Consider the following 22,667-nt stretch of genomic DNA (forward strand, 5'->3'; position numbering starts at 1 on the left):
AGAATTGCTGTTGGATACTTTAATAGAATTTAGCCAGTTGATTTGAAATATATTCCTATGAACAAAGGTTTACAAATATTTATTCTGTGAAAGTGCCTGATAATAAAAAGAAGCTTTGAAATACTTTGTTTTGGCTTCTCAAAGAATATCATTAAAGATCTTTCAAACAAGTCAGCAATTTGGTCAAAATTTGTAAGGAACAGCAAATGTGAACTAAAAGGTGACACAGCTTTGAATAGAAGCAAGCAGGGACCCAGGTTATTAGGATACTAGTGAGGAATAGTGAATAAGATAAGAGGTCCAATTATGACTGAGACTTTCCTCAATTACTTATGATAACTAAGAATATAACTTCCTTGTTAGCTAGATGAAGTTTTATTATTCTGATAAGGCTTTTCAGGAACCAATATTCCCTCTTATTCGTGAAACCCTGAAGCACATTTCTATTAATGGGACTGCTGTCATTTTAGAAAAAGCATGTGTGTGTTCGAAGCAGTGAAATAAAAAGTTTGGACTAAGCCAATGATCCTTGGTCTGGGATTGTATCTCCTTTTGGGGCACAGGAGAATTGAAAAATGCTCAGGAAGCCCAGCTCCGGACTTCATAGTGTCACTTAATTTCTAGAACCCATGTCATATATGCTTGACCATAATTTCTAACACTACAGAGCAGGATTTTCAAACCTTGGCACTATTTGGCATTTGGCTTTGTTGTGGAGCCCTGTCTTGTGCATTGAGGGATGTTTAGCAGCATCCCTGTCCTCCACCCACTAGATGCAAGCAGTACCCCCTCTCTCCCAGACAATCAAATATGTCTTTAGACATTGTCATATGTCACCCTATTTGAGGACCTCTGTCATAAGGTAATGGTCAACAAGTTTCGCTCAAGTTCATGATTTCTGAACTAAAGCTACATACTTGGTCATAGAATCCTAAACCCAGAAAAAAATACATATAATATTATTACCAAATTTTACTCATGGGAAAACTGAGGTTCTGAGAGGCTAAATACCTATTTAAGTTTCAAGTTAGCTTGAAGTTAGCTTGCACTAGAGATGAGACTAAGGCAAAAGTTTCTACATTCCTATTCCAGCCTCTTTCTTCGACAAAATGCTATTTGCAAGTCATGTGCTCTGAAACTCAAATGGAATTAAGAAATAAATATGACTACTCATGTTATTGGAGAAGAGTTTTGTGGAATTTTCAAAACAAGAGATAACAAAGATGATTTCTAGTTGATTTTGGTATAAACTAATAATCTTATTCCAGTGGTATTATTGTCCTGATGATGATGATGATAATCATGATTATAATGAGGATGACAATGGTTTTCTTAGGGTAACATTACAATTAGCTTTGTTTCCTAAGCATATACCAATTCAAGGCCAAAGTGAACAGCTAAGAAACATGCTAAATTGCAGAAAGCACCCAGCTAGAAAGTTAGAATATAGGCCTGATAATCTACTGAGATAACTGAGAGTTAATGGTTGTTTATTGTTGTTGATGGGGTGTTATGATTACTGTTGATTATCATACTTATAGAAGACAGTGTGGATACTTTACTAAAACTACCCCATAGATAAGCTTCCCTGGCCTGCTAGTTCTTTCTCATGCTTCCACAGCTAGATTTCATTAAAAAATCAGAAACCAGAACAAAGGCATATGTGCCAACCGTGGGGAAGGATGAGTAGCTAGGGACGTGGGGACAGAAATGGGATTTGCGCAGAGATTATTTCAAACAACTGGAAACCTCCAGCTTCCCTGGGGCTCTTTAAATAACAGAGAAATAAATAGGAAAAAGAACCAGTGGTGTAAGATTTGTAAAATAATTGTGACAGTACATGAACAGTCGGTCGGCAGGAGTGGATTTGGATGTGGACTGCCTGACAAAACACTAATTGCTTGTGGGTTTAAACTCTGTAGACTAAAAACATGCTCTTTCTGGAATACTTAATTTCTGGAGGACAAATAGGGCTCCTTTTTAAGCTTTACTTTAGGAGTGACTTTGAAACATTTATTTAAACATTTTTTTTAGTTAGACACTTATTTCCATTATTAAATGAAATTTTTAATGAAATACTCCTGGGAGGAGTTTTCTGATGTATGACATGCACAGCTTTGAATCTTAGAAAATGTAAAAGGAAATGGAGAAACAGTGGATATTTTTTTTAGTGGCATGGAATGTGTTTCACAGGAATTATTAGGTAACACTGTTAAACATTGATAATGCATTCACAGCTCTTTGCAGAACTCTCCATCTCGTTCTGTGTGGGATAATTAATAAATTCACTCTATTTGTTTTATGAAATTAAACATTAACACTGTCACCAGAAAGGACATTTGTTAGCATAAATGCTAAGAATTATCTTAGTAAATACCAAAATATCAAACTCGCCTTCTAAGTTTTATTCATTCTTCTTTGTTATTGGTCAGATGTCTGGATTATATGTTAAAGAATGGCCTTCAGAGTTAACTTTGTGTAAAAACTTTTGTAGGTGTCACAGTGAAGAAGGACCTACCTATCCAATATGGCTAATGCTGACATTCTGTACTAATGTTGTCATTTCTAGGGTTATTGAGTGAGATCTCAGAGGAATTCAGAAGTAAGGAGAACAAGATTGCTCTGTACTTTTTGAGAGCACCAGAATGCCTTAAAGTCATGAAAAGCTTCTGGGAGAACAGGCCTAACTTTACCCTGATTATATTTATTATATCTAGGAAAAGAGGTAGATTGGACAAGCATTAGCCAGAAATGGAAATGGAAGCTCAGACAAAGGAGAATAACACAGGGCAATAGTGAGAGGTAAGCTCTGAGGATGTCCTGGTCAAAGGTATTTATCCTGATTTGAGGGTAGGGGTGTAGTCATTTGCATCTTAGCTTGATACCTTAGACAATTGAAAAAATATATCTTCTATTCAGGCTCATTCATTATGACTGGACTTCTCAGAGAATTCAACTCTAAGAAGAGGATGCATTGGTCAGGGGGCCCAAGTCCTCCAGGTAATGCTTTCTCATTGCAAATAAATACACAGATATTGAATTTGGTTAATTTGAGTTCACTGCTGAACAACAGCTTACTCTTGGTGTGTTGAAAATTTAGATTTCTAAGTCTACAAGTCCAAATGCTTTTATAATGAATTTAGTCAATATCCAATTCCTGCCCTGTCCTGTCCGAGTTGTCTATCTCCACTGAATCACTATGTCCATGATGTGCTGCCATTGTTGGTTCTCTACCCTAGACTAAGCTTATCTTTCTGCCCCCAATTTCCAACCACTTCCCAAAGCTCACCAGGAACTGTGCTCCATAATCAGCAAACTCCCCCTTATCTTCAGAAGTTTTGTGGAAATTCTCATCTCTCTTCTTACATCCAGAAGTACTAGCTTTCTCCTAGAATACCACACCCCTTGAGTCTTCTCACAAAGAGGCCATATGCTCTCCCCTCTTCTGTATCTTAGGACTCAGAGATAGGGGTGGGTGCTGACCTTCTTGGTCCTTATTATTATTTTCAGGTTACTGGATCACCTCTTCCCTTAAGCCTTATCACTGATTTCCATACATTGTTATGCTTGGAGTTTGGCTCACAAGTTAGATTTCTTTTGATTACATTTGAGTTCAAACTAAAAGTCGAAGCAATTTCCAAATGGACAACTAACAAGCTATGGCCCATGAAATAAGTAACAGTGTTTAGAAACACAATTTTTCTGAGATATTTTTAGTTTCACAGATATTTAAAAATACTTTTAGTTGATTATATTTGTACACAGTCTCCAATCATCAAGATGAGAGAATTGAATTTTTAATGTGCTTGATAATATGGGTTCATATATTTGAAGCAGATCAGACTCATTAAAAAAAAGCAGCAATCAAAGTGCTCTGGATATTTCATTTTTTTGGAAACTTCTTGAATTCTATTTATTAGTTTTGTGGAAAACAGTGTGTCTTGAAATTACACAGAGCATTCGGACATATCCCACTCTTCTTCCAGTTTCTCACATTCGGGCCATACTAATACCACTTTTCCTGGGAATGGAAATAACATGCTTGAGGTAAAAAGGTAAGTTAAGGTGGAGAAATATGTCCCTTTCATGAGTGATATCTAGATGTTTGAGTTCATCTAGCTTTTCCTCTTCTCCTCCTGTGCTAAACAAAACAACAAAAACTGATCATCAAGGAAAGACAACTCTTTTCCTTGATGATCAGTTTTTGTTGTAAGCATTTATTTTGACCTTGATGCTCTGACTCTTCAAGGTGTGTGAGCGTATGTGTGTGTGTGTGTGTGTGTGCGTGCTTATTGATGATATATAAACATTAGCTTTTCTGAGTCGAAATAATGTTTTCATAACAGACATAAATTCTTATATACCACATTCCTGTTATTTTTGCTTGATACCTTCCCATCACTATAATCACCCATTACACAGGTTTCTTTTAAATAATGAATATGTAGGTCTTTCATACATATATCCTGGGATATAAATGACTAATTTTAAAGATCAAGTAGAAAAGAAACATAAGTGATATCGTGATCTTGCCATTCTGTCATATCTTATGTCCTCCTACTAAATTTCTATTTGAATCTCATGTTTTAATAATCTGGTGGTCATGTTTTTTTAAAGTGATCAAACTATACTATACATAAAATTATGTCGACTGGAGGAAAACTGAAAAGTTAGTCATGTGAAAATTTAGACACATCAGTGTGCTGAAGACTTGTAAATGGTAGGTGCTCAATGAATACTTTTTTTATAGATGAATCAAAAAGTCAGCCAGAATATCTTGCAACAAGTTGTTATATGTCTTGAGTAGGAGAAAAATAAACCTTTGTAATTGTATGAGTTCACAAATGAAAATATTTGTACAAAAACTCTGAATATATATCGTATGGACACACCATAGCCCATACAGTGTGTTAAATTTCCCATAAATAAATTTTCAATTGTCAGACCAAAAATAAAATAATAACAACAGCTAGCTTACTAGTTTCTCGCTAATATCATCTATAATGTCTTTTAATTCAATCTTTAACCCTAAGGAAGTAGGCTTATTATATCCACTGAACAGACGAAGAAACTGAGGCTCAGAAAGGTCAATTAATTGGCTCACGGTTAAATAATCAAAAGCATGGCCAGGGTTTAAACTCAACCCTGTCCAATTTTTAGCGGTCTTAAACCATTAAACTCTCCGCCACACCTTTATAGAAGAGAAAAGTAGATGAGTAACACCTCAAGGTGAACAATCTGTTTCAGGAAGGAGCATTTCAAACAGGAAAAAGTGCACATAAATGATGCAGAATGCATTTATGAACTGGGGCATAAACACAAAGTTTTCCAGAGTCTACCAGGGCCCAAGGCAACTCTTCAGTAGAAAACCTTCATCTGTATTGCAAATACTATTTCTGTGTTTATCTATAACCATGAACATAACATAATATTACAGATGACTGGCTACATGATTTTATGGGGAAAACAATGAAAGCACAGAAGTTCAAGAGAGCAGGAAAAATTGTGAGTTAGAGTTCATAGAAAGCTTTATGAATTTTGCAACACTCTAATGTAAATCCCAGAGGGGAAAATACTTGAATTGAGACACTTTCCCTGAGAAATCTTGAGAAAATCTTGACATCTTAATTCATTTCTCGAGCTTAAATATTCTAGGCTAGCCTGGTGGCACAGTAATAGTCTGGGCAAACATTTTTATTTATTTCACTGTTGATACCAATATTTGCGCTACATGCTGCTGCCTGCATTTGCTACTATTTATTTCTTTCCTACAGATCAAATTATTGGCCTAGACATAACATGCTTTCCGGGGAAGTGTTCCTTGTGTTCACGAGCGAATGAAAAAAGCTCCCATTTTAAATGCAGATTTTTTTCCACATGACTGAATTAATTCATGTTATAAATATGATTTGTAACTGCTGGATATTCATGTCGATACATACATAGTGGAAGAGCAATCGAGGCAAATAGTAGATAAATCAAGCAAGTGCTATATTTGCATGGGTGGGTGGTCAACGTGCCAAAATGCTGCGTCCAGTTCTGGGTCAACCACTTAGCTTTTCGGAGCTACCATTTTACTTCCCTTAGTATTTGTAACCCTGTTTTATTGGATTGACCTGAGAGCAAATAAGGTAATGTGAACAGATCTTTGTAAACCTAGAGAGTATTGCACACATCTTTTCTATTAATGTAGGATTACTTGGTAGCAAACACTTCTCTTTGGTTTCTCTTGTCTATGTGGGGAAATAGAAAACAGAACAGCAAAACTTAGGAATCAAACAAGATAGTGCTTGTAGGATGCTTGTGAGATACAGACAAATCAAAGAGAGGAGTAACTCTTTGGAGCATTTCACAGCAATGTAGATGTCGCGGTGAAACATTTTTGAGTCTGAAACTCTCAAGGGGTTAACCTCTAAGGTGCAGAGTGGGTCCCAAAGTCTCTAAGAATGTTAGATAGTGACACTTCTCCCCTGGTCCCATACCATTCACACTTTGCTGGGTTCTGGAATTAGCGATGATGTTTTGAACCTCAGCTCTATCACATACTCCCTTTTTAGTTAATCTCCCTGAACCTCCATTTCTCACCTGTCAAATGCATATAATATCTCCCTCACATTTCTGTCGCCAAGACTGAAGGAGACAGGCCTTTGTCAATTGCAAAGGCCTCCACAGAGAACAAGTTATTATGACAATTCACTTAGACTAGATACCCTTTCAAGATGTCAGTTCCCTCTTAGTGTGAACAACTGAAGAATAATAGGATGGAATTCAGTGGAATAACAGGATGTATGGAATTTGGTTTAAATGTATATTTCTGGTTTCTTTCTTTCTTTTTTTAGACCTGAGCTTAATATTTAAATTATTGCTTAAAGATAAGGGAGAGGTTTCTAAAGAGAAAATTTCCTAAAAAAATTAAGCCTCCCTCAATGTTACAAGCAATGGTGAATGGCCACAGTATAATGCACAATAAGAAGACACAGACTCCATGCATGCCTGTACCTAGACTCAGAGCTGGGGAGACCCTGGTTCCCTCCCAAGGCTGTGGAGATGACTCAGGGCTAACTTTTCTCATTAACTGCTAATAAAAGCAGGGGAAATTTCTTTTCCCCATATAGATACTATAATTTAACATATTCTTTATCTTTTTTCAAGCTTTCTGACTGTTCTTCTAATCCAGCTCCTGTTAAACTTGTAGATACATGAGGAAGATAAGCTGAACACACTCCGCCTCCTAGCCATTTCCCTTAGGACTCGGTGTTATTTTTTTCCAACTTGGAAATATACATAAATATAACTCATTATTTAATCTGCCACAGAAAGACTATCATTGATTTACACATATTCTAATGCGATGCTCTAGAATCTTATAAAAATTGTTATAAAAAATCCCCAGCCATGTGAAAAGCCTTGGCATATTTTATAAAAATCACTATTGAAGATATTATCCATTCTATGTCTCCCAGCTATAAGAAGATCTGTGCCAAATATTTCTTTTGAGAACTGAACATTAGAGAAATTATGTGTTTGGTTTCTGAACTAATTATTTATTCTTTTTTTTTTTATCAGGCGATGGAAACCTAAGCTCCATTTTGGCAGAGCCCTAGAATGAGGAGTTCACCTTTGTAAAGCCCAGTGGAGTGCATATAGCAGGGACTCTAAATATTTTCTGAATGAATTGATTTGATCATATTTTCTCTTTTTACACTGGTTACAAGGAAGCTTAGGGCTAAATGCAGTAACTATAATAGTCCATGTTGCTGATATATTTATTTTCCTCTACAGTTCTGCCTTATGCTTTCACTTTCTCTTTAAACGATCTCATTGAATATATTTTAATTATAAGCCGCTACAAATCCTTTCGGAAACTGGTGCAAAATGTCATAAAAGAAAACTCATTTTATTTTCTAGATGATAAAAGACAAAATCGTTTAAATTCATGGTTTGTTTTGTTTTTCATGTGTGTGTTTATGTGTATGTGTATATTTTTTACATCTAACAATTTATAAAATCAAGTACATTTTCCCTGGAAAAATACGCAGCTACTTTTCCGGAAGCATGATCAGACTTCTAGGCAGAAAAGCAATACAATCAGAAAATACACACACCAGATGAGGAAAAACAAAATGGTTGAACTTCATTTTTTCATTCTAAGACATGAGGGGAAATTTTTTAAAAAAGAAAATGTTGCAGATTTCAAGAGGTATAAAACATTTGCTATTTATAAAATATGCTATTTATAAAAACTTCCAGAAGGAAAGTTTAATATTAGCATTTTGAAACAATGGAAATCCCTGAAAGCTTCAGTTCTGTGGTTTTATAAAATGTTGTTCTCTGAGCCTTTTTTGCAAGTAAAGAGAAAGACCTAAATGTAAGCCCAAGTCTTAGACTGATGAAGGGAGAATGACATTAAGTAGCCAGTTTAGCTTATCAGACAGAGATCCTGTCACTCTGCCTTGAAACAGAGATCCAAAGCTCTTGACTCAGGACTCACTACTGCCTTGGGTCTCATTAAAGAAGAGAGGGCAGAATAGAGACCCAAGTCAAGCACAACCAGAAAGGAATGCTGGCTGGGATGATCTGGCAAATTCTTTGGCTTCCTAGAGTCCGTTTCAGGTCTATCTTGGACTTCATAGCTCTGCACAAGTTCGGTCACCCTGTAGTTGACCTCCTCTTAGCCTTGTTGGGGGCATGGCTCTCTTTGTATTTGTTTTTTTGTGAATTGGCCCTTGCCCGTCCTTACTGCAGTCTCTATTTTGTAAATGATATTAAATATGAGACACAGCATATTTATTTTTAGATTTAGGTTCTCTTTATATTATTTTTCATTTTTGTAATCAGTAATGTGTGGTTTTTGTACTAACATCGTTAAGGTAGGCTTAAACAGGAAAAATAGGGGTGTTGCTAAAGGTTTTTAACCTCTAGTATTAACAACATCTAAGAAAAAAACGAGTGTGTTAAGATCTGTACTTCCCTCCAGTGGGAGCGTCCATCGATGTTTGTCTAACAAGGGAAGTGACTGTGACATTAAATGAACTTGTGAGCAGATAGCAAACTTCTAGGAATGTGAGTCACACAGTTTTTGTTTTCCCTCCTTGGAGAGTTTTGAAAACGTGAAACAAAAATTAAGAGGACAGTGACATACTGAGTCTCCATTTGGTTCCTTTTATTTTTCCAAAGTTTGTATCCCAAAATTTATGAAACTGCAAATACTATTGAAAGCCTGGAAATGTTGAGGGACGTGGCTATTATTTATATATTGTCTAATGAGGGGTATACATTGTATTTTTAATAAGATTACCGTTGAAGATAAAGACATCTAAATTAACTTCCATGGTAGTTTTAAAGTATGTAATCAATGCTTAATTAGAAATTGCAGGCTTCAATTGACATTATCTTTGTTCCTGTCTTAAATTTGGATTTCAACAAACATGTATTTTTAAACTTTACTTTTATCTTAAAAGTTTTTCTGTGGAATTTACTAGATAAATCTGATGTCAAGCTCGCAGACCTTGGACAACACTGAGGGTCTGAACAGTTTTCATTCACACGGATATAAAAACACATTCTCTTTCCTTCTCATGTTCAATAAAGGGGTAAGATAGGAAATAATGCCAACTAAAAGCATTGACATTGAAGGTCAGAAATTATCTCTTTGAAATCAAATTCAAGTATGAATTCTTTGGAACAAAAAAATATTTAACTCCCAAACTCTTTGAAAGTGGGCAATCTGTAAATAGGTAATATGAATGACAATGACAGAGTGGTAAACTCCAATATGATATGTAATGTACAGTTTTATAAACTCACATATATTTGCATATTGATGCTAATTAACTTGAAAAGCTTTTTGTTTCAGGGAGAAGCTTGATTTTCCTATGAGTTCAATGATGAATATTTCAATAGAGAAGTTATTCATATAATGTTACATTTTTGAAGATTTTTTTCCAAGTGAATTAGTTTGCAAAACAAGTATAAAGGTATTTTAAGCACAGTTAGTTACTCTTTATATGAAAGGGAAATCCTTATGAAATCTTCAAACACTTTAGGCTACAGTAAAATTAAATATGCCAGGTAGTGGCTTACAGTACCTTCAAGATATAGCTATTGTTTATAACAAAATATAGAATTTAAATTTGATTTCATTTAACATTTAAAATGTATATTATTAGTTTCAGACCTTGATTTTTCATTATCTTTTATCACTTTAATACTTTCCTGTGGATCAGCATATTTCAAAGTGCATTCTTGGGAATCCTAGTACTGCAAAAGTGCTGCAAAGGCATGTGTTATTTATCAAATAAGTTTGATAAAAGCTATATACTATAAGGAATCATTCAAAATTATCTTAGGTGTGATAATAACGTAATTTTATTTAAAAAGGGTTGATCTTTTAGAGTTGAAGGCTAAAGTATTTATGAATAAAATGATGCAATTTCTGGGATTTCTTTCCACATACTTTGAAAATGCTGAAAGAGGATGCAGTTGGAGATGGGGCTAGGTTAGTCATGGGTTGATGTTACTGCATTTGAGTGATGAATACATGGGGTTCATTATACTAACCAGCCTACATCTATGTGTATTTTGTATCTATTAGAACAAAAATTAAAAAAATAAATAAATAAAAGATGCGTATCTCTTAAAGATTTTACAGTGCACACCAGAGCTATGAGGTGTTCTGGGTAAGAAAGTCATTTGTTTATCTGGGCTTCTCCCAAACTTATTGATCATGGACTGTTCTTTTCAAGGAACACCTGCTAATAGCTCTCCTGGACATTTGGGAACAGCTATACAATAGTAGAACTAATGTTTTTCCATGTATAATTGTCCATGATACTTCCAGGCTTCTAGCACATGAATAGTTTTATTTACATGTTGAAAACCACTAAGATAAAAGTGAAAAATTAAAAAAAAAATTTTTGTTATTTCTAAATTCTAACAGGTGTGAGGGATCCATAGTATAACATCTGATTAACTTTTTTCAATTTCATTGAGAGTAATTTTGTATATAAATATGATGTCAGAAATACTGTAGAAATACAATTTCAGAAAAAAATGAACGATAATACATATTTTGAAAGATAAGAGAATTTCTTGATTGACTATTGGCCATAAATTTAGTTAGAGCTGTTTAATAGTTGAGTGAAAAGCTCTTTAAAACACAAAACTCCAAATATCATTATCCACATCAATAATTTTACTTTATATTTTTAATCCTAAGTTTTTATAAAATTTAATAATTTGTTAAAATCCTATTTGCATACCCATAAATTATTTCTCACCCTGGAAAAATTATATTAGATAGAAATAATTCTCAAAATAATATTCTATAATAGCTAAATAAAATTTATATTTTATATAAATGCTTGATAATTCTGCATGTCAGAAGCTACATTGTACTTTTAAAATAATAATTTACTTAAATATAAATTATATTTATTAAAATAATAATAAGTTAATATTTTAAAAGTAAGTTACAGATAGCTTTTTAACTTTGCATTTAAAGAGAGATAGCCTGTATTATTTATAGCTGTCCTTTCTAGTTATTTTAGAGACTAGCAAAATTTTTTATCGTTGACTTTAATGAAAATTCAAACAAGAATGTTTGCATTCATTACAATATACTGCCAAAAACTACATTAATTTCCACTGATGCCCATTAATTTGATAAATGTTTTGTCATTTGTACCATTTGCACTGTCGAAACAAGTTAGTTATATCTTACTGACATTTTTGACAATTGCTTTAACTCTGGCAAAAAAAAAAGGCATTTTATTTGCTTCAAAAAAATTCACTATTGTCTATTGAAAGTTTGAACCAAGCAAGAGAAGATTAGTACATGTCAGAAGTCTTGCAAGATTCAAATTAGGATCAATGGTAAGAAAAAAATGATTCCCCCAGGACTCTTTTATAGAAGTGCTCATATTCTATTGTAGAAAATATTATAATATACCTGCATAATCCGTTCTTGCATAATGCCCATCTTCAGATTTAGTAGTTGTAGTTGTGTTATCTGTGTTAAAAAAAATTAACAACGAAGATTGATTAATTGCTTCCTAAACATCAAATGTTAAATTTATATTATTCTTCTAATAGTACCTTCACTGTGATTAAGGAAATTTTATAACTATAGTTCTAAGCTACCTTTATGCAAAGACATATTTACATCAATTTGCTTGAGAGTGAATAATAAAATGGTATCAGCTTTCTAGAGTTTGGGGCAAAGAGAAGGTTCACAATTATAACTGAGATAAGGTGGGTAAAGGAATAACAAGTCAAAACCCAAGAAAATGTTTGTTTCTGAATAAGAAACAAAATAAAACATTCTCGTACATCCTGCTTTAAAAAATGTACTTGAGGGACACCTGGGTGGCTCAGTTGGTTAAGCGACTGCCTTCGGCTCAGGTCATGATCCTGGAGTCCCTGGATCGAGTCCCGCATCGGGCTCCCTGCTCAGCAGGGAGTCTGCTTCTCCCTCTGACCCTCCCCCCTCTCATGCTCTCTCTCTCTCATTCTCTCTCTCAAATAAATAAATAAAAATATTTTTTAAAAATGTACTTGAAATATTTCTATTGATTCAATACATAAAAATGGTGTCATTTGTTTTTAATTTCAAGGTTTTCTAATAAATCCTCAGATTCTTTGCTAAAGACGATTTTGACTTTTTTTTTTTTTTTTCCCTGTGCAAGGAGAATGTCTGCTGAATATTGGCTTCTGTGTTTATGGCATTGTGAAGATACAGTCCCGTTATATAGAAAAAGATATAGACTGTTGCTCATAGGCTCTCAAACTCCTATAATCACCATAAATGCTACAGCAGACTTTAGTATCCATTATAAATCAGAACCGTCTTCCGGAAAGGAAATAGCTTGCCTAATAAGGAGTTATCTTCACTTTTCATTTCTACACTAAGACTAAAAACATTCTTTGAGATGAATTTTGGTATGAACATTACCTTGACATCGACCCAACGACATAACTTCAATTTTCTCCTGTTTCTGACATGATGCTTCTTTGATTTGACATGCATTATCATAAGATTTCCCATCAGAAGCACAGAGGGGATTGAAGTTGGTTTGAGAACAGTCGATGTTGCACACACACCTAAAGGAAGAGAGAAACAAAAATGGGTGAAGGGGTTTAATTGTATGGTGATGGGTAGTAACGAGACTTATGATGGTGATCACTTTGAAGTGCATACAAATATCAATTTATAATGTCATGTGCCTGAAACTTGTATAATGTCATATACCAATTTACCTCAATCAAAAAAAAAGTAACATTAATAGTGTTGCTATCACATTATACATTAACCACAGAGTGGAAGAATTGCTAGATTGGCAACATACAAGTCCACAAAACTGAATTGTATCCTTCCAGGGAAGTTCCTTCATTTTCCTACCAGAGATGAAAAGAAGCACAGAACTAATTGAAAATAATTCAAAAGATTGATAAATGGATAAAAAAAAAAATAAAAAGGGGAAACGCAGAAAATAATCATCAGTAAATCTCTGCCATTGGAACTTTTGAAACATGTACATAAACTTCCATGCTGATGTTGGCAGAATTTGAATAGGCTGAGGTAGCCATGAAAGTCTGCTTTACAATTTCCTCAAATGAGATCTTACTGTGTTACTTTATTCTCAGGATATTTGAATGGTGAGAGCGTGAGGAAAATGATTCAGAGGACATTTGCAAGAAAGTAAGCCAGGAGATTATTTGGAGTGTAATCAGGAGTTATATTTCTTCAGCTACATGAAGATGCACAAGACATGTGCTAAGCGGGAATCTTTGGTGGTCCTTAACTTTTGTGGGGGGGGCAGCGCAAAACCCTTTGAGAATCAAATGAAAGGTATGGCTCTCTCTTCAGAAATACTCATACTCACACAAAACAACTTTTTTGCATAAAATTACAGAGTATTTGTGGGCCGCTTGATGCCTGTCCCATGGATCCCTTTCCCAGATATATGCTATTTTTTCTAATTCTAGTTTTAAGTAATAAATACAAGTTGATTACCACTCATGATTTTAATACTTTTCTATAATATACATACAAATTTGAATTAATGAGAATTAGGTTGCCTGAATTAGAAGAATGAGATATTTTCAAGCAAACTTTATATGACTTTTCCTATGTTATCATTCTCTGTAGACAAAGTAGACTGTTTCACTCAGAATATTTTTATATGTGTGTAAATATGTTATTGCCTTAGAATATAAACTCATATTTTAGATTTCTGTTAATTAATTTTCTATTAATATTTACATTATTTTTCTAAATGGATTATATGCTTCCCAAAGTGGTGAAGCACACATTTTACTTCTGTAGATCTTACTTAGAGCTGGGCATATAATATAATGATTACAATAACAACTAGCTTACTACATGCTGGGTTCTTAACATGCATTGCTTTATTTAATCTTTACAACAGCCATTTCATAGACCAACGATAGCGCAATTATAAGATCAGAGAGCTAGTAAATTGTGGAACAAGGGCCACCTACGGGTGTGTTAAAGCAACATATAACCCCTTTCCTCTCACCATGGGCTGTGTATTAGAATTTCCTGGAAAACTTTTAAATATACTGATTCACAAGCAGGTTTCTGGCCCTAATAACTCTGGGGGTAGAGCTTAGGATTCTACCTTTTTAGGCAGTCAGACTGGCACCAGATTCACTTCCTGGGAATCAGTGCTTGATCCGTTTGTTGATTAAGTGAGAGAAGGTTTGTCTACACAACAGTGCTTCTCGGAGTGTAGTCCTTAGACCATCTGTATCAGAATTACCTAGATCTCTGTTAAAAGTACTGGCAGAAATTGTGCCAATGCACTTAATTTTTTTTTTTTTTTTTTGGTCAGAGAATTGCTTTAGGAACACTTGGTTATTTTTACTTTCGCATGCTTAGGAACAAATAGCTAGGACAGATGGTTACCATCTCCAAATGCATAAGTCATTGAGGAGTGGTGTTCCTACCTCGGTCGCGATGTAGCTACTGAGATCACAACATTGTTACCTGGCCTGATTCTTGGCATCTGAGAGATCTGAGATTGAGAGTTGCCTACATGTTCAAGACTTTTTGGTCCTTTTCACCGTGCATTTGGGGAAGTTACTTTGTAGATGAGCCTTGTTTTCCTTAACAATCTGTAGTAAATAAAGAGGTGAGGAGACGGACATTGTGTGTTTTTTAAAAGTTGGTTCTAATTGCCTTCAAGCCAGTTTACTATTGTTGTGTTAGACTCTGGGACTATCTCCTTGAAAGACACCAGCATAATTATCTGTTACTAACAGCAGAACAGACAGAAAGTCATATTTTCTCATCTATCTAAAAAGTAAATCACATAGGGTACAAGGGTATCTTCAAATTATTTTTAGTATCTGAGTTTATTAAACCTAATTAGTTCAAAAACCATGCAGGATTCCAGGACCATAGTCTGACACTCTATCGGTAGTCGCTAAATTATCTTTGTATTCCCCGCACCACCCAATACTTTCCATACACTCATCATTCAGTAACTGCATGTAGTAGATAAATAAATGAAATGAATAAATATAGTGACATGATCTTATATTCTTAAAAAAAGATGAAACGAATATAAATCATCATTACTATATTGTCATAAAAACAGACATAGAGTAGCTAATTTTCTTGGCAGATATTAAGTGTTCTCACTGAGATCAGATAATGACAATAATAATAGTAGCTTACTTAATGATAGTGCTGTATGCTTTATATGCCATTACTCCTTTCATCCTTCTATCTCGGTGAGGTGGCTACTATTACTATCTCTATCTTACAGATGAGAAAATTGAAGCTTAGAGAAGTCACATAGCTTTTATGGGGAAGAACCAATTTCCAATATAGGCAGTTTGATGCTGTTCTACATACTGTTCCGTACAGTGAAAAACAAGGCAAACCCAAATTCCTATTATAAACTAATTAAAGGAATACCTTGGATGACTAGACTTGAAAAAATAAGACTAGGTCTACTCTTAGAGTATTTATCATGATGTTATGAATCTAAGTCATAATGCCTCTTAGTCTCTGTCTTCCCAAACAAGTGATCCAGACTTTTTAGTATCATAGGGATATATCAGTGAATATTCATTTGAAGGCATTCTGAACTAATACCCGGGAATTAGAACAAATAACAAATTGATATGAATTAAGTTAATCTGACTACTTAAGACATCAATTGCTTAGACTATTTTATCCTTAACAAAATTCTACATAATGTTGTTTCTACTTTTTTACAAAAATACAGGTTTTACACACACATGCACACACATGCACACACATACAAACTCTCCAACTGACTCCAAGTTTTAGCACCAAATCTTAGCACCAAGTCACTCCTTCAAAACTTTTAAAGAGCCTGGAATTTTTGAAAGTTCAGATTCATGGGGCAGAGAGATTTTGCATGTTGACACGAGTACACGAATTTGTGTGTGTGTGTGTGTGTGTGAAGAATGGGCTCTGTGGTGGCATTTACTGCATTCTTTTTTTTTTTTTTAAAGATTTTATTTATTTATTTGAGAGAGAGAGTGAGAGAGAGAGCACAAGAGGGGGGAGTGGGAGAGGGAGAAGCAGACTCCCTGCTGAGCAGGGAGCCCGATGCGGGACTCCATCCTGGGACTCCAGGATCATGACCTGAGCCAAAGGCAGTCGCTTAACCAACTGAGCCACCCAGGCGCCCGGCATTTACTGCATTCTTAATGTGCCTGTTTATTAGTTCATACCTTCACTTTCTGCAACCTTCTTAAAGGCTATCTGTCTTTTTTACCTTTGAATTTCTGGAACCTAGTAGAGGGCATCATAGCAAGTCATCAATAAATGGTTACTGAATGAATTACTGAAAGAAAGGCAGGATAGACTTGGACGAAGTTAAAGAGATTAGTTTTTGTCTGGACATTAACACATAGGAGAAAGAACTAGTGATATGTTCATATAAACTCTCACTTAACTCTGTGCTAATTGGCACTTGAAGAAGGCCACTTGCCTCTTTTAATTTGTGTCCCACAGACAGAGGAGACAGAGCACTAGCCCATAGCGACCTCAATGACATCAGAATACAGTTGTGAAAGGGACATGTTTCACCATGCAACTCACTACTTATATTTTATGGTATTTGGGCGCAGTTTTTAAGAACCAGTATAATTTAAACATGGTAGTGACTTGTCAGTTTATTGCTATTTCAAACCATTGAAAAATACAAGGCTCCAATAACAAGGTGACAGAATTATCATATACTGTAATGGTGAAATTGCAGGTCACTCTATGTTTTAGCAGCTTATGTAAATTAATCCAGGGGTTTTCTTTTTACAGAAATGAAAGGCAGATATTTTTGAAAACAGAAACTATCCCTTCTTCACTGCTTTTGGCAAATAATTGCATTATTATTCATTCTGAGAGGAGTAACTAGTTAATTACAGCATGTCACAAGTATTTTATGTGAGCCAAGGATTTGTAAGCCTGAGGACTGCATGGATGCCTTTAAGGGCCCTGTGTGTGTGTGTGTGTGTGTTTTTTTCCTCTTCTTCTTTTTCCCACCCTATCTCAGTCTTTTGACATTTTGACACTGCGATTACATAGATCTCTTTTCTTCTAGGCTACAGAGAAAAAGAACCAGCCCTACTTGAAAATAATAATTTTAGGGTTTGTATGTGGAAATACTACCCTCTGAAATCCTTCAAAGAAAGTTAACATTGACTGAAAACCTTAGTTCTCTGAATTGTAAGAAAGAAGAGAAGCATCCAATAATTTAAAAAGACCACTTGATGGAGTAAAGAACTGAAGTTATAGGAAGTGAAAGGTGGTGTCTACGATGGCCCACATGCATTTATAAGTATCTCATGAGTATTTTGGAGGCTTTACATTACCTTAGTTCCCTGCCTCTCTCGAAATGGCTCCTCCGAAGGTGCTCAGCAATGAGGTACAGAAACCTTTCCCTTACATTTAGGAATGCCTCATTGTCCTCCAGAGTGTGAGGATGCAAAAGCTGCCAGGTAGCAAATTACTTATTCATGAGTCTGGTGGGTGCCTGTCCTCAAATTTCACTAGATTTCGTCTCATCTATTAAACATGTCTATCACTGGTTCCTTCCCAAGGTCCTTGACTTGCCCATTCCAAATTTTGTCCATACCACATCCCTAATCAGTTCTAAAGTACCCAATTGTACTGCAGTGAGGATGGCTTTCTGGGTTGTTTTGAACCTTGACTGGTTTCTTTCCCTTGAGCCCGGCTGTCCCTGGGGCTGTTATGCAGACCCTTTCTAGCCTGGCCAGACAATGAGGTCAGGGCCACTGTCTGTGCTCTCCATCAGGACTGTAATGGATGAGCTGCATTATATTAATAACAGTGAAAACAGTGTGTATTTTTCATTCAAGACTCTTGTGATACTTTAAGCCCATTTACTCATTAACTCTCATGTAACTCCTTTTGATGGAACTTGATTATAATTATTTTATCTGTAAAGAAACTACAATTCAGGAATGACTGGGTTGTGAGGGAAAAAATGAAATAAGAGATATGAAAATCCACTGAAAACAAAAAGCCTATAGAGTGTGGAAAAGCATTGACTGGGAGGTAATACTAGTAAGTCTGCTATATTGTTACTCAGGCGATATATGTGAGCTTGTTTATTTCTTTGTTTTTGTTTTTAAATTTGAGAAGGGCTATCCTTTTAGCTTTGAAATCTAGGATGATGGAATAATGCCCTTCTCCAGACATATTACCAAGGACTACAGTGAGGCTTTCCAAGGGGGACGAGAGTTATCTTGTACATGGAAAAAACTTAGTTGCCATTAATATCTCTCTCTTTATAAGGAGGTAAAGTATAGAAGTTGGTCTGTTAGATGGAAGCTCTTGGGACTATTGAGAAAAAGCCAAGGGCAACAAATAGCCAGTCAATGGATGTCTGAATGAAGAAAAATGAAGCTGAGAGACCCTTCCCCGGGGTGGTGTCAGAACTTTCAAAAGCAGAATTGCCTATTGAACAAGTGCAACCATTCCTGGGTAAAAGACTGATGGCCATGTATCAGAATGATGTCTAATACAATAAAGGTAGATGAGGAATGGAACTAGAGCCTGGAATTTGGTATCAGATAGACCTGTGTTTAATGGAGGCTTGATCAGTTACTGTATGGCATTGAACTAGTTACTTAACTTCCCTGAGCCTGTGAAAATGGAGCTACTAACTCAAGATTGTGGGGATTAAATGGAATGAGGCACATAAATTGCTTAATAAAGTTTCCGAGAAGTTGTAATTACCCAATAATTATTGGTCATCATAATTTTTGGCTTAGTGGTTTCTAATCTTGGATGCAAAGAAAAATTTTCTGTGGAATAGTTCGACCTTGGGCAGCAACGCAGAGATTTCCACTTAGGAGGTCTCGTGTGAGGCTGCAGTAACTAACTGGAGTTGTCAAAAATACTGCAGGGGATTCTGATGTGCAGATGTGGTGAGCTGCAATTACAGAAAATGCTCTTTCTCACCCTCTAAGACTAAGAGACTTTCTAATTTAGTGTATGTTACATCCATATGAGAAATTCTGATGCGTTGGGTCTGAGGTAGGACTCAAGCAAAATTTTCAGCAAGTTCCTTGGCTCTTTCTAAGGCAGATAGCTTGCATGGCCTATTGAGAAACCTCAAATATTTTGGCTCGAAAACACCCTTTTTTCTCTCCCCTTCATTCCAACAGAAGGAATTTAATATTCTCATTTAATGTACATGATTCAGTGACCTGCGGGAAAAGGTTTTCCTCCATGTGCTATAGGTGACAGGTATGTGGTGTCAGATGACAGGGACAGGTGCCTACATGCACTGATACAAAACCATCATTGTTGGAGCCGTTAGCAGAAGTGATTCACCAAGTAAAACCAAGGTAGAGTGGTGGGAAAGGACGTGAAGCTATGGAGGGGCTCCCCTGTGCCAGGCGCTTAGCTCCAACTTCCACAATACTGCTAGGTTCTAATGCTTATGAGATAGGGAGGAAAAGGAGGAAACTAACTATGTCCGAAGGTGAGAGGGATTTAACAGATCTGGGATGGAGCACATGAAGTGGGGAAATGTGCGGACGCAGACCTTAACACGGAGCTGGGGAGCTGCAAATAGATCAGTCTGATTGGAATGAACTCTTCTCAACCAAAGTGGCAGGATACAGCACTCTAGACAGATTGTAAAGGGGCTCGATTCCACCTAAGGAGTGTGGCCTTTATCTTCTGCACAATGAAGAGTCCCGAAAGCTTTTTGAGCACAGGGTGATAAGAAGGTCAACATGATGGAAGGGGTGTTTTAGGGAGATTACACTTGCAGGGGAGTGCAGGCGGAGGGACTAATCACCAGGCTATTGCTGTAAACTTGGGGGCTAGATAGGAAAACTCAGGGCAGCGGTGTTCACTCCAATGAAGAAAAGGAAGAATCCATGGCGCTTAGTGGCTCCATACTTAAGGTGTATTATAACGAGGTACTAAGGCACAAATGTCACCACCATGCCCTTCCTGCTCTACCCTTTCCTGCTTTTTTCCTGATTTGTGTTGTGGTCCAAAGAGGAAACTGATGCGAGGGGCAGCCGGGCAGCTGTGTGTGGGACTCAGGAAGGCATGATTTCCTGGTAGGGAGAGTTTTCTTTCTTTGCTGTTGGGACAGGGGCAAACAGAGTTCCATCATGATAGCTGTATCATGTCAGCACCCTTATCTGCAGTTTAAGGAGAATGATTCTTTGTAGTACTGTGTATCCTGCTTGATTCCAGGACTGGTTTAAGATGACTTCAACAAAACTGGCAGCAGGTACCTATTAATGCCTGCTGCCTCGGAGAGCAAACGAGGCTCCCTCCAAGGCAGCAAGTGACCCCACGCCCCTCTTCCATGTAGACAATACAGATGAAGCAGGGTTTGACTGGAGCTCCCTTTTCATGTATCATGCTTGCATTTTTCTCAGGATTATTTTTTCCTTCTTGAAGTAGCTGCATTTACATCTTAAAATAATCAAAGTAAACAATTCTTCTTACTCATATACATTTTTAAAAGCATCCTGAAGCAAAAATCCCTCATTAGCATTATGTGTACGCTCTTGCTCATTAAGCTGGAAAACATATTCAATAACCAAGGGTGACTCTGCGATTACTAAGAAGTGCGGTCTCTCTCTGATTGGATGGCTCTTACTACACAGCGAAGTCAGAAAGCATGAAAACCCCAGAATAAAAACTTGGAAGTTAAAACAATACAATGAACTCGACATTTGAATAAGGAGATGTACTGAATTCCCACTCGCTCCTTTCCGTCAGGATCCTGTTGCATATTCTGGCACTTTCCTTCAGGCCCAGCTGCAGGATTCCTACTTTGCAAACTGGCTTGAGAGGTAGGCTTTCGACCGACCAAAGACTTTCAGGAATAAATATGTATGAACATCATTACAGTCTAGATTTTCCACAAAACTACAATTTAATATCATACCCTTGGATTTCATCCATGAGATATAAAAAAAATAGATGAATACTAGCTCTGCATTGTGATAAAACTGCTACTTTGAAAATATTGTTCAATACATTGTTCAGGTGGTTTTCATGATAATGGTTTCAGGTCCTGGCCTGAACTCATTCCATTCATAATTAAAATTTGCATTACATGATCTCCCTTATGCTTATGTCATTCTTTATTTTTCATTTATTAGTCTAAGGGTCAATATAATTTAAATTTGTTTTTAAAATAACATTAAATATACATTATAACATGCTATCAAAAATTTCATTATGTGAATAATGAAAAAATATAATAAAAATATTCACGGCGGGGGGTACATGGGTGGCTCAGTTGGTTAAACGTCTGCCTTTGGCTCAGGTCATGTACCTGGGTCCTGGGATGGAGCCCTGAGTCCAGCGCCTTGCTCAGTGGGGAGTTTGCTTCTCCTTCTCCCTTTGCCCCTCCACCCAGCCCATGCTCTCTCTCTCTCAAATAAATAAATAAATAAATAAAATCTTTAAAAAAAATTCATGGGGATGCTATGTTGTAACCCTACAAAGGGAAGGTGGGCAATATGACTGAGGAGGGAGGATGCCCTAACCTTATCTGTAATGTTATGGTTCTTAAGAAACAACTAAAAGTAAATATGCTAAAATGTTTATATTTGTTAAAACTAGGTGGTGAATGTCCAAGTGTTATATTATTTTTGATAATTTCAAAATAAAAATAAAAATATGAGATTAGACATTTTGCTTAAAATGATTAAATTACCAAGCTTGGTAGATATTTTTTTTCACTAATTTGATCTGGATAATTTATTTCTAAATTATTTAAACAAAATTTAAAAAAATATATGTATATGTATGGAGAAATCCCAGTGGAATAAAATCACATTTCTTTGTAAATAACTACTTAAAATTGATCTTCTGTCCGTATAAAAATGACTTTCAAGAAGAGTTTATGATACGAAGAGACTCATCTCTGTGTTTCTTCCTCTCTCCTCATCTTACTTGCTCGCCCACTGAAATGTGAAACTCGTGAACACATGGTGGCATTTTCGTTAACGGGCCCAAGCCAGCATTCTTCATTGACTTCCTGCTGCATTGCCGGTGAGTTTTGATTGCTCCGAAGCAGGGCTGTATGGCAGTGCTGTCGGCCAGGAATAGTCATGAGCTATTCTGAAACCCTTGGGATGAAGGACTCTCAGTTAGA

At 36.0% G+C, this 22,667-nt stretch overlaps 1 protein-coding gene across 1 annotated transcript in view; it reads right to left on the reverse strand.

The window, feature by feature from the left end:
* The window catches only part of TMEFF2 (transmembrane protein with EGF like and two follistatin like domains 2), a 226,135-nt gene that overhangs the window by 34,908 nt on the left and 168,560 nt on the right, over positions 1-22,667 (reverse strand). The window contains exons 6-7 of the mRNA XM_045868320.3: positions 12,953-13,101; positions 11,951-12,010 (exon numbers count right to left, since the gene is read on the reverse strand). Of these exons, the coding sequence (XP_045724276.1) occupies positions 11,951-12,010; positions 12,953-13,101 (209 nt within the window). The remainder of the gene's footprint in view (positions 1-11,950; positions 12,011-12,952; positions 13,102-22,667) is intronic.

The sequence above is a fragment of the Mirounga angustirostris genome, unplaced genomic scaffold (genome assembly GCF_029215605.1).
Source record: "Mirounga angustirostris isolate CCGP_5_RB_7025 unplaced genomic scaffold, mMirAng1.0.hap1 SCAF_3, whole genome shotgun sequence".
Taxonomy (NCBI): Eukaryota; Metazoa; Chordata; class Mammalia; order Carnivora; family Phocidae; genus Mirounga; species Mirounga angustirostris.